The sequence below is a fragment of the Tripterygium wilfordii genome, chromosome 21, assembly GCF_013401445.1.
Source record: "Tripterygium wilfordii isolate XIE 37 chromosome 21, ASM1340144v1, whole genome shotgun sequence".
In the NCBI taxonomy this organism is placed as follows: domain Eukaryota; kingdom Viridiplantae; phylum Streptophyta; class Magnoliopsida; order Celastrales; family Celastraceae; genus Tripterygium; species Tripterygium wilfordii.
Window position 1 is genome coordinate 14,229,278 of NC_052252.1, and position 12,439 is coordinate 14,241,716.

General features: G+C 39.3%; 3 protein-coding genes across 4 annotated transcripts; 1 reads left to right on the forward strand and 2 right to left on the reverse strand.

Annotated features, from left to right (window-relative positions):
* Window positions 1–529: 529 nt before the first annotated feature.
* LOC119988497 lies at window positions 530–2,651 on the reverse strand. The gene is made up of 3 exons (XM_038833556.1): window positions 2,345–2,651; window positions 1,033–1,126; window positions 530–929 (listed from the first exon to the last, which is right to left on the reverse strand). The coding sequence occupies exons 1-3, from the start codon at window positions 2,607–2,609 to the stop codon at window positions 857–859; spliced, it is 432 nt and encodes a 143-aa protein (XP_038689484.1). The 5' UTR covers window positions 2,610–2,651; the 3' UTR covers window positions 530–856.
* Window positions 2,652–3,101: 450 nt separating this feature from the next.
* LOC119988688 (autophagy-related protein 8C) lies at window positions 3,102–5,783 on the forward strand. 2 transcript variants are annotated; one of them, XM_038833824.1, is made up of 6 exons: window positions 3,102–3,244; window positions 3,548–3,604; window positions 4,493–4,548; window positions 4,613–4,665; window positions 5,330–5,448; window positions 5,528–5,783. In XM_038833824.1, the coding sequence occupies exons 2-6, from the start codon at window positions 3,568–3,570 to the stop codon at window positions 5,620–5,622; spliced, it is 360 nt and encodes a 119-aa protein (XP_038689752.1). In that variant the 5' UTR covers window positions 3,102–3,244; window positions 3,548–3,567; the 3' UTR covers window positions 5,623–5,783. The 2 variants fall into 2 exon arrangements, with proteins under 2 accessions (XP_038689752.1, XP_038689750.1); XM_038833822.1 differs by having other exon boundaries at window positions 3,119–3,399.
* Window positions 5,784–7,911: 2,128 nt separating this feature from the next.
* LOC119988685 (ankyrin repeat domain-containing protein 13C-like) lies at window positions 7,912–10,429 on the reverse strand. Its single transcript, XM_038833818.1, has 2 exons — window positions 8,888–10,429; window positions 7,912–8,452 (listed from the first exon to the last, which is right to left on the reverse strand). Exons 1-2 carry the CDS (start codon window positions 10,268–10,270, stop codon window positions 8,114–8,116), a joined length of 1,722 nt encoding a protein of 573 aa, XP_038689746.1. The 5' UTR covers window positions 10,271–10,429; the 3' UTR covers window positions 7,912–8,113.
* Window positions 10,430–12,439: the final 2,010 nt, after the last annotated feature.

Sequence of the window (12,439 nt, forward strand, 5' to 3'; positions counted from 1 at the left end):
AACTAATATTTTGTTTTGTGATATATGCAAAGATGGGGAATCATCTATTCTACTGTATATTTGAAATAGATTATTTGGTAAAGACTGGAAAAAGTAATAAAAACTATAATTAATAAAGAAGGTAGCAAGGGCAAAGACAATAACCTAACTTGTCTCCACAGCCCTACCAAACCTACTCCTGTCCTCATATGTCCATCTGTCCATGGTCAATGCCCAATCACCCTGTTTAATTATTTTCTGTTTTTTCCCTGGGCATCGTTTTCCTCTTACCCTGTATCTAGGTTTACAAAAAGGCCCACTTTAATGAATGTTTTCCACATGAAATCCCAACTCAGGCATAGAATGGTAATAAAGTTCATCTTCTCCTTGAAAGCATAAGCCTTTCTTTGGGCTGTGCAATGCTACATCATATGCACAGAACAAGATGACATTCAGTTTCGTGTTCATCATACAAGAACTAAATGAGAGAGCTTGCCAAACCCCTGATCATTTGGTTGTCATCTGTCAATCGATTGCAGCAATAAAGGAGTAAATCACCATCGCATCTATCACATATTATTTCACACTAGTTATTAGGGCATCAAGTAATTAGAATGGACATGGAACCAAAAACCATGGAGCACCAAATATTGGCACTATATTCTGAGTGGCATAAGAACTCTTTCAGCTAAGTAGAGTTAATTGACTAAAGAAAATATCTGGCGATCACACAGCATTTAAATTTCCTACAAGGCATTGGTGGCAAACCAACCATCAAAAATAAAAAACGAAAAAGAAACCAGACTATCTTCAGCTTGCTTAGTCGTCTTGCTAAGGCGGCAGCTTACGAAATTGGTTCAATCATGAGATAGTGAACCTAAGCTGTAATTCTTGACCGGCCTTTAGCTATCCTTCGAGCAATGACTCTCCGACCACCCTTAGTTGCCTTGCTGTTCATTCATAATAGAGAATTAACCATGAGAGTCGCCACAATCGCATATCTTCATCCACAAAAGAAAGAACAAACATAGACACAAGAGATGGGGGAGGTACCGTGCAAAGAATCCATGTGTTCTCTTACGCCTTACATGGCTAGGTTGGTATGTCCTTTTGGGAAATAAGATCATTGGCTCACTTGACGAATCTCCTACAAAACAAAAGACACGAGTCATACAGAAATCAAAAACAACATGAAACAAATGGTATCATGACTGACTCATTAATCAGACCCCTGCAAGCTGTTCCCTAAATCGTTGAGAGATCAGGTGTCATTGAGCAACTACTACCGTAGTTAGGTTGTCTCAGTTAACTTCCAATGCCCAATTTGCTAATACCAAACTGGGTTTGCTTATTCTTTGTCCTTCGCAGTTTCACCGAAAGTTCCTTTTCCTTTGTACTCTTACAGAAAAATCCTTGAACGATATCAAAGTCATCAAAATGCAAGAACATACCCCCTGCTAGTCCTTAAAGTCACTACACATAAGTGATTGAAGGAACTGCCTCAGGAATAATATAAAAAGGCACGATTTAATCTGAAACAATCAGTCCTAGATTTGAAATGCCAACTTTATTACAGGTTACACCCACACCCCCGGTGCCTTGCCAATTATTCCATAAACTCTTGCAATTGAATTTTATCAATAGGCATACACCAAATTGCTCTCCTTTTAATGCCACATAGAAAACTAAACACAAACACTTGTCGGAAATCAGAATAAAATATGTTACTCTGTTAAACTCAAATGGGTAAGACCATTTGGGTTTCATCAATTACATCAGTCAAAATTTGTATAAGTGTATAACACCACACTCAGGTAGATCATCAACTTAAACATATCCTGCAAATTCAAAAATTCCACATGCTACACAAGAATCAAGTACAAAAACCTTTCCCAAACCTATTGATAAAGAATTTATTCTTTTGACACCTTTTTCATTTGGAAAGCCTAAAAGCTTCGGCTTAAGTGTGCAAAACCACGGAAGTATTAGAAATCACACAAAAATTCAAAGAAAACCACTTAATCCCAAAGCCAACATCATGCCTCTAGTCACCTATTTGATCCCAAGACCCTACATCGACAACTCTCCTGGCAGCCACAAGCTTTGAGTTTGGGTCACAACCTCAGCCACCTAATTGAGGCGGTACCTTACTAGCAAAAACGGAACCTAAAAAACACTAAATGAGGATATCAGAATGCTCATTCCAAAGCCTCAAAACAAAGTTTACTGGAACAGTTCATTCAATCGATATGGAAAAACATATGAAACATTGAACATGCTTGGACGACTAAAAAGCTAGAAGAAACTGTGTCTAATAGAATTGCGGTCAAACTACGACAACTATGTGCGTGTAGAGAGAGACTACCGTCAGGCAAGAAGAAGCGAAGAGAAGGTAGGCCGCAGGGATACAAAAACCCTTCATTGCCAACTTTCTGGAGCAAATCGATCTCACTGTGGGCCAATTGGATAGAGTCACGGAGGTTCGAAAGACAAGGAAATAGCTGAGGAGTAACTCCGATACCCTGAGAAACTATCCCGAGACTTGAATTCTTGCGTTGGCATACATTTGGATTCGACATAAATCGGGTTATCAATGAAGCTCCATTTCTGATTAGGGTTTTGGTCGCCATTGCTGTCCTGAACCAGAAGCTCAGAAGTGTTGGGTTTTAGCCTTTAGGTATCAAATTGGGCCTATATATGAACACTTTTGGGCCATTGCGTAAGCTTCTTTAGAAAGGCCGACAGGTTTCGGTTCTGTTGGAGACCAAACCCAGACCCGAACCGTCGAGTCCGTATATGGAGGTGGCAAAAAAAATCAGTTCCGAGTCGTACAACATCAACGTTTCAGAAATATTTACTTGTCTGAACTCTAATATATTTTGAATTTCAGATGTATTTAATTGATCAAATCTGAATTTATTTAAATCTGAACAAATTAATCAGATAACAACTCAATCCGGACAAATAAACTAGAGAAAATTTATTTGTTCGGACGCAAATTCAATTTTAAATTGAAATTATTTTTATGTTTAAATCCGAATTTTGAAGATATAACTTATCTCAAAATTTAATTTAATCAGGTTAGATAAATTCGGTCATTAGAATGGAACAATTTTTTTCTACCGATACCCCTGGATCTCGTCAGATAGAGGTGGTTATGCTTGCGAGGACGGACGATCACAAAAGGAGTTTCCTTGAATCACAGGCAACTGGCCGATAAATATACAAAAACTGCAAGTATAGGTTTCGTGTTGGAATCTAAAGGGTACCCCTATTAAGCTAATCCTATTTAAAACAATTCTCTATGTTTTCTCTCTCCGCCCCCTTTAAAGTTCTCTTTCCTTGATCGATTGATCAATCAACCAAGCTCAATTCTTGGAACCCTAATTGCTTAATCAAAGTTTCTTGCTTTCGTGTTGGGTATGTCGTCTTCTTTGTTGCGTACGTCTGTTGTTTTTTTTGGTCTTCTGTTTTCTTGATTTCGGGATTTGTTATTTTGTGGTATTGGGTGAGGGAGGATTTGGTGGGTTTGGTTGGGTTCTGATTTTTCCGTTGTTGAATTTCGCAGAGTGTCGTGCAAGTCTCGCCATGGCCAAAAGCTCCTTCAAGCTCGAACATCCATTGGGTATGTTTTCTTTCTATCTTTTTCTTCTTTCCTTTTTCTTAATTGAATTGTCACTTCTCTTATATATTTGGTGCATTAGATCTTGTGAAATTATTGAATTTTTGGGTGCTCCTGGATTATCTTATTTACTGTTAGTCGTTAGGGTTATGAAGATTTGCGCATCCAAACAATGCAAATGCCTCTTTGGTAGAAAAAATCTCCGAAGTTGTTGCTTGGAATGTTCGATTGTAATTTTTGTAGATTTTTGAAACGGAGGGTTCTTTAGATTGGATTATGCTTAGTTGAATACCTTGCTTGATTGGGTTTTTTTTTTCTTTTCTAGTTGATTGAATTCATGCTTAGTTTTCTTTCCTGACTTGTAACAACTTTTTAGATGTAATTAGCCTTGTTTTTAACTTAATGCAGTTTCTTTTTCAAGGTTTCTGTTTAATATCTTATTGCGCCCTTGTTCTTTGGGTTTCACCTTCTTGGTAGCCCTCTATAAAGGTTGGGTTTCCTAGTGATATGTGTTTTGCCAGGGAGAAAGTGTTTTTTTTGCCTGAAGCAAACTTGCATAAGAACACTGAGATTTCTATTTTCTTTTCTGCATCGTTTAAAGTTATTTGTTGATACTAAGTAGCAATTTGATGAATTCTGAGAAAGAAGAAAGATGGTGGAATTTTTAATATAGAAGTTTAGGTAAATGAAACCACTTTTGTTGCCTATACATTTGGATTATGTGCTGATAATTATATTTGTTCTTGATATGGATGTTGTTACTATCCTTTGCTTTCTCACACTATCTCATTCATGAAATATTGTATGTGTCTTGACTTTCTGTTGGGCTAATATTATATGCCTTTACCTTTTTCTTTTTTTTCTTTTGACTTCTGGTCTCCGACATTACAGAGAGGAGACAAGCTGAAGCTGCTCGCATTAGAGAGAAATATCCTGATAGAATACCTGTAAGAATCCTCTGTACCAATATAGATTTTCATTGTTTCTGTCTAATGGAGGTCTTCAATGCAGGTGATTGTTGAAAAGGCTGAGAAGAGTGATGTTCCTGACATCGACAAAAAGAAGTTAGTTTTACTTCTCTTCTCTTCTCTTAAGTTATGTATATTCATTCATGGCATGTGATTAGGATTTAATCTTTATGTTTTAATGGTTTCCAAAAGTTGTTATACTGGTTTTAGACTTTTAGTGTTGTCACTACCCTCTGTGTGGGGTTAACCCCTGCTAAATTAATTAGTAGATCCCAAGTTTAGAGTTAATGTTCAGCATGGTGTTCTTTTTTTTCTATATTTTTGCTTTAATTTGAGGATGTTATCATGATATTAATGACGTGCCTGATAAAGTTGCATACAAATCAGATGTTGCTTTAATTTGTATTTCTCTTTGTCCTTTTTAAAGTTAATTTCATACTTAAAATGGGGTGGTAATGTGGTATGTATGTAGTTGCTGAAGTAATTTGCATTTTGTTCAACAACTGCTGTATGTGAGACACTTCAATTGTGTCCTTAAGGCTTAAGTTCACTTGATACTGTTGGGTAGTTAAATCCCTCAATTGCATGTCTTTTAGAAGCACTATCAGTTTACTTTGCACATAAACTGATTGTTTTTCATTTATTTGAAACGTCTTGTAATCTAATGGCCAGGGCATTGGAAAACGTCATCAACCCAGATTAATGCATTATGAAGAGAAGGTTTTTCCTGCGGATACTCACTTATTTGTTTTGTATTCAGGTATCTTGTTCCTGCTGATTTAACCGTCGGCCAATTTGTTTATGTTGTTCGGAAAAGGATCAAGCTCAGTGCTGAAAAGGCTATTTTTGTCTTTGTGAAGAACACTCTACCTCCAACTGGTGAGTTGACTTCTATCATATTTTGGAGGTAAAATTTTATTTTCGCGTTTTTTTTCCTGATATTCTTCTGTTGTTACAGCTGCATTGATGTCTGCAATTTATGATGAAAACAAGGACGAAGATGGTTTCGTTTACATGACTTACAGTGGAGAGAACACCTTCGGGAATCTTTAAGAGCTATGATATAACTAAATAGAACCAGAAAGGTGTAAATTCTCAGCAGTCTGTTTCAGTAAATGATCTAATCTTCTTTTTTTTTTTTTTAAGTCCTGGGGTTTTAATTTGGCCTCTTATTGGAATTGAATGAATGAAGTGTTACTCATTGTCCTTTGGATTTTGCGTTTGTCATTATTTTTAAGAAATTAGTTGTCTATTCGTCTCCCACTTCTCTGGTCACAGGCAGGTGTTTTCTATTGCGTTTTGGATGTAAATCTTTATTAGTTTCTTGTTGCCAGAAGTAGCGCAGTTGAGATTGGTTTATGGATTCGTTCGAAAGCAATATCGACAGAGTGAAACTTATCTTTTTTTGCCGTACATTCTACGACAATTTTGAAATGACAACTGATCCAGTCAGTGAACACAATCCTTGAATGAAAATGACATTATGGATAAGAATGCCAATTCACTTGGTTTGTTTGTGATGTGATGACATTTTAGCTAAAAGTTATTCTATGGAAGAAGTTGATGAAGATTGTAGATGATGGATGATGTGCATGAATGTAATGTGCTTGTTCTGTTTAAGGTTCAACCTGAAAACTGAAAAGTACTCTGCAGCAACACAAGTAATGCTCTGATATTTTGTAATCTGGTAGAATGGACAGACAAGAAAAGAGGAGATCATGGGTGGGATCTAAATTTGACAATAGAGAGAGACTATAGACTATATGAAGATCTTGATTCAGCATAAGATAGAAGAGGAAGATGGAATTCATGTATATATTCATTTGGAAGAACCCTTTTTCTGGCATTGATTCTTGACCCATTTGAAGCCACTGGATGTACCACTCATGATTTTCTGAGCTCCTACTGATGCTGCTGCTTTGGCTTTTCCAAATCCAGTTTTAGCTTCTGTCTTCTTGCTGCTGCTGTCTTGCTTGGAAGTAGTGTTGTCATCTTCCATGGCTCCAATACCTCCGGTACCCCATTGATCAGCCCAGCTAGGTGCCTCAGCAGCCATAGTTTCTCAACCTTACTGGATTTTTGTTTTTCTGGGGAACATATTCAAGAACTTAATAACCATGATAGCCCACATAAGAGAAAAACATCATAGATATCAATCATGAACAATGATTTCGTAATTAAAACAGTAAGAGATCGAGAACATGCCAAGATTTCATCTGATACTACTTCATCAAGATAAAAGAAAGATTTAAGGCATTTCACAAGCAGATGGAGATTACCTTGCTGAGATGACTAGGCAGACTTAGATGGAGAATTGATGACTGAGTGAGAGGGGAACAAATGACCAAGAGAAGGAAGAGATTTCAGCCAAATAAAGGAAAAGGGCCAACCATGTGGGATAGGCTGTCGTTTACCCCATTTTTCCACTTTTTTAAAAGGAACTTGCCAACTCATTTTGTTCCTTTCCTGCTAAGCAAACTTGTATCCTTACTTTGTATAGCCATGTTTTCTTTATTGTGGCAACCCACTATGTTTCACAAGGTTCAGAATCAATACCTGAAACTGCCCTTTATTTGGCAAAATGAAATTGACCTTCTTTCAGTAATCGTGGCAGAATATGAAGTCCGGTTGGTATTGGTACCAGTAGTAAGAAGATTCAAGAAGAAAAAAGAAGAGTTGTGCTGGAAAGGGCTTTGAATTGTTTATCATAATCACTGCACATCTTCAATGGTTCCAATGGTGAGCAATTTTTTGAGACATATCACAGTTTCACCGGGCGAGCTGAAAATAGCAGCATAGCTGAATATTGGGGAAAAACTTCTGAGAGTGTAAGTTTGTGCCCTCACATTCATTGCTTTGGCAAAATATGAAGAAGAATAGAAGATGATCGGCTACACAAAGCTAGGGGAGATTGTTTCAAAACGTTAAATTAAATCTACGTGTATTAGAACATTTTGGAGATATTTAAGTAATGGACATTCTTCAAGAACAAGGCTATGGAAGCACAACTGATGTCTTTTTATCCATAACAAAGCAGACTCTTTTTTTATGCAGCCAAGCTCATAATGATCTGGAAAGAACCCTCACTCCACTCGAATTCGATATATCTATGGCATCAATTCACCTCCAAAATGAATAATCAACCACATCCAGACTTCAAACTTGAATAGAGCCTTGACATTGTGCAGACTGAGGAGAGTGAGAATGTAAGTCTTGGCACAGCAATCAGATGCCGGATTACAACCGAACATTTCATATTCAGACCATGAAAACAAAATAAAAAGGAACTTCAGAAAAAGTGAGCAAAAATGGATGTCTATCAGTAGATCATTTCAGTGCAAATGTTGTCCCATCCCCCCACAAACATCTCTTTAATTGACCGAATTGATTGAGAAATACCAGATGGGCAATATCTACACAGTATTTCAAAATTCAGATGTAAAACACTTGCAGCTTCATTCATGAACATTCCTTCTACTGTTCTACATTCCTACCACAAAGTTTTTCACTTTCTCCTTTCTATATCCTCGTTTATGAATTGCATTCACTTGGATTTCCTGGTAGACTTGGATTTCTTCATCTTGTTTGATTTATCTTCAATGCTAGTCCACTTATATCCACTTGGTATAACAAAAGGATCCAACTGCTGCTGCTGTTTGCTCCCAGACACAGATTGGCTGTTGTTTTGCCATAGCCAAGTGTATGAAGACGAAGACGAGGAGGATGATGAGTAACGATTGTGTGATTTTTGTTGATCATCTTCTGAGCAGCTCTGTCTGATGGGGCTGGAGAGGGGGGTGTAGAATTGTTCAGTTGGCTGTAGTTCTACAAACTTGCTGAATGTAACCACCACTCTAACCGTAGGAACCACCGGTATAGCCACCTGCCCCCACCACAAAAAATCAAAAGTCAATCAGTACCGTTAATCAAACTCTTTAGTAAAATCAATCTTCAGCTACAATAAACAGCCAGGGTCCCACTGTCCACCCTATGACCTTCACAAAAGCAAAACTGAACCGTTGATTGGTCCTCAATCTTGTCACCTCCTCATTTAAGTGGGACCAAGTTTATTTAGTGGGGCCCTCTTGTCCGAGAACAAAAAAGGAAAACCTTGGATCATCCGGGGTCCCACAACCGATCACCGTAGGATCAGGAAGGACCTATAAACGGTTAAGAAAAGATCCAGAAGACTGCTTTGTCATCGTCATAATGCTCAAGTAAGCCCTTTGCTTGAGCATCAAAAGACCCAAAAGGGCAAAAGAAAAAGATCTAGAAGGCAGAACCCCACAATTTAATAAATTTCCGAAACTACCCTTACCTTAATCGGAAATGTGCCCGGAGGAAACTTGGTGGTGAGAAGCTCTCGCATCCTCCGCAAAGCCTTCACTTTGTTTGCTAAAATATCAAGCAACGGCAGTAACTCCTCTGTCTTCAAAGGAAACTGCTCCGTTAACCAAACGGACGGCCGCAAACTTCTTATGTACTCTTTCTCCTTGCAATGCGGGGCCGGTGCCACAGCCACAGCAGCTCTTCGCGGCGGACGTGCAACTGCAGAACAGGGGATTATATCGACACTCTTCCTCCCTACTGAAATCCACTCCCTGTCCTCCCTCACAAAGCTACTGTGTCTCCTCTTATCAGGAGCTCCGAAACTCGGATTCTCTGCCACCAGAAACCCGTCATCATCTTCGTCGAGCTCTAAAGGAATCACTTGCTCGCTCCCTGCGACGTCGTTTTCGCTGTTTGTTACTTTACGTGACCTAAAACTGAACACCACATTGTTGATTTCATAAACCTTAGCTTTCCATTCGCCAACACTTTCGGTCTTCTCTTGCCTCCTCCAGTTGGTTCTGGATACCAGTTCTGCTTTGGTGACATCCATACCAGGCCGATACACACTCGTCTGAGCACAAAATCCTGCAATGTCCGACTCGCTCATTGGTGCTCCGGCGTTCTCGAACGCGTCAAAAATCTTGCGATTGTCGTGATTGAGAACAAGTAGAGAGCCAGAGGGAACTTTATGGCTGGGGTCACCGTCTCCGAGGAAAAGGAAGCTCTGGTCTGCTCGCTGGATTTTCAAACCGTCGAAGCCCGCTAATGAAGTGTCCGCACGGAGATTACCGTCGCGCTTCCAGATCTTGTATGTGTCAGAGGGTGCGATCTTGCCAACGAAGGGGATAACAGAGCTCTCGAAATGGAATGAAATCTCCATGTAGAAGTCACGCATCCTGCGTAGCACAGCAATCACCCGAGGAAGGCGACGGCGCCACTTTGCCCAGGCGGAGCGGTGATGGAGCCGGAGGAGAATCAAGGCAATTTCGGAGTTCCTCCGACACAGAGCCTCCTGAAGAGGATTCCACCCAGCGGAGTTCTGAAGAGACACGTCCGCTCCTGCAGCAGCGAGTGTTTTCACGGCGAATGAGTCATTGAGTCGAACCGCCAGGTGGAGCGGCGTCTCCCTGTTGGGAACATCCCGCCGGTCTAAGACAGCGGAGATCTGGTCAGCTACTCTCTCCTGAGTCAGTGAGTCTGACTCAGTCATAACCTGAGGTGGATCAGCTAATTTAGGCACGGTAGAGACAAGTCTTGACAGAGTAGTGTGATCGCCCAATGCGACGGCGTAGTGGACAGGACTGTGGGCATAGTCACTAGGCTTTATCGACGGAAACGACGTCGTTGCTGAAGCCGATGTCTTGGCCATTTTCGATTGAAGAATCAATACTGAGCACCCTCCTGTATTCTTGATGTTTTGTCCTCTGAACTGGTGAAGGGAATGTTAATGGGATTATTGGAGACATAGGGGTAGATAAGTCATTTCCTGCTCACTATTTGGTTTTTATTGGGAAGCGTGCCTTGACGGGGGGGGGGGGGGGGGGACGAGATACGCGCAATCTGGCGAGCCTTTTGGTAGATACTAGATACAGTACAAACAAACTACAAAGACGAGTCGTGGATATTTTCTTGCTTTTTCAATGGGAGCAGGTACTCTTTTGTTTTTTCTCTTTGTTTTGCTTTTGACTTGATATTTATGTTCTGCTTTTAATTTATGGCTATATTTATCTCTTCTTCAAGCAAGCTGAATTAAACCAGTACGTAAGGAATACTGTTTGAAGTTGACCAGTTTGGATATGAGTAGTGTATGGATGGGTTTAAAACGTTAAAATGATTGGCAATGGTGGTGGGGGGTTAAAGGGATTATAAAAAAAGAGAAAAAGTGAGTGAAAACGGGATGCTTTGTCGTGACCATTTGTGACTGAAAAACAGGGGACCTTGTCTGCATCAATGCTTACCAAACTCTGTTTATGGATTTCTTTCCTTATTTCCTCTGTTTTTTGTACTCAATTGTTGCTTTATTTTCAAGTATACTTCCCTCCAAAGGAACCTTCTTTCCTTCCATGAATATTACTGACCATGTCACCATTTCTTCTCAATTGAGCATTGGAACATAATACACTTCACATTTATAAGCCATTTTGGTTTTCATTTGATAGTGTGATTTGTATTATGATTTGTGGGGATCATTCTTTTTTCTCTCTTTAAAAAACCATCCATGTTTACCCCTCTTACATAAAGCAGGGGACCCCTGACCCCTCTATGTCCTGCAACTAGCTAATTAGCCTTCCAAGTTTTTGCCATCGCTTGCTGCATCCAGTTTGATGCACGAAAGTGAAAGAGAGAGCATTTGTTAGCTTTAACACACAAGATTGTAACTTACCTAGTTACCTCTTCCCAATTTGTTGAAGTGGGCCTAAGCTATTCGGCCCATGTTTATAGAAGTGGGCCTAAACTGTTGTTTCTCTGTCATGAGTTGTCAACTTTAGTCTTTAGATATGCAGAGCCCATACATTGTTAACCAAAGCAACAATTCTTAAAAGAGTTGTCCAAATCCCACGTCGTAGGGAAGCTGTTTCTGTGATTTGCAATTCTTCACAAATACTCGCCACCGCAATTGAATATTAATCTCCAGATTGTGTAGGTAATTTGACTAGTACTCTGGATAATGACAACTGCAATTTCCTTCTCTTGACCTGTTCTGGCCCTCCAAGGAAACTTAACCAACAAGAAGAGGGTCCATTATGCTAAGTGACTCATAATGTCTAGAATCAGCTCTCCTACCCAGATAATTCCAGGAAAATCAACACCTGTCCTTTGATTCATCTTCTCTTCTTCCTTGTACACAATTCTCAATCCTATATATATGCGTGTATAGGAGATGGAGTATCAAGAACTTATCATTCAATCATTTACAAACTCTCACAACAGCTATGGCTTCACTCTCGACCTTCTTCAGTTGTTTCTCTTCTGCTTCTAACAGTAACAGGGTTTCTTGTGAAGCAGAGGATCCTACACAAACCAAGCCAAGCAAAGACCAGGTAGTTCAGAAGCCCAAAGTAGAGAAAAACAAGTCCCGGAAAGATCCTCCGATTCCGGTGACTTACTTCCCCATCGGAACAAGATTTTCTTACTTATGATTGAATCAACAACAGCTTTTCTTAATCATCTCCAGCTTAAGCATACACACCCAGAGAGTTTATGATGTTTATTGATTAGTGATTCTTTCTATGTTTATTGATTAGTGATTCTTTCTTTCTTTGAAGGACTGCCATACTGTATTCATTTTCAGGGGATTTATGTAATAATATGGAACCACAGAGTTTATTATGTTTGTTAATTAACAATTCTCATTGCTGGCATCTTTTCCCTTTTTTCATTCAACACATGACCTTGTAGGTTTAAGAATGATTAGGGGGGACAAACTAGGAATACAAAACGTGGGAACAATTGAATCTTTAATACATTTGACTAAACGAAAAAATACAAAAAAAAAGGCAGACAAAATGTCAATCTTGGCTTCATGAATTGGACACAT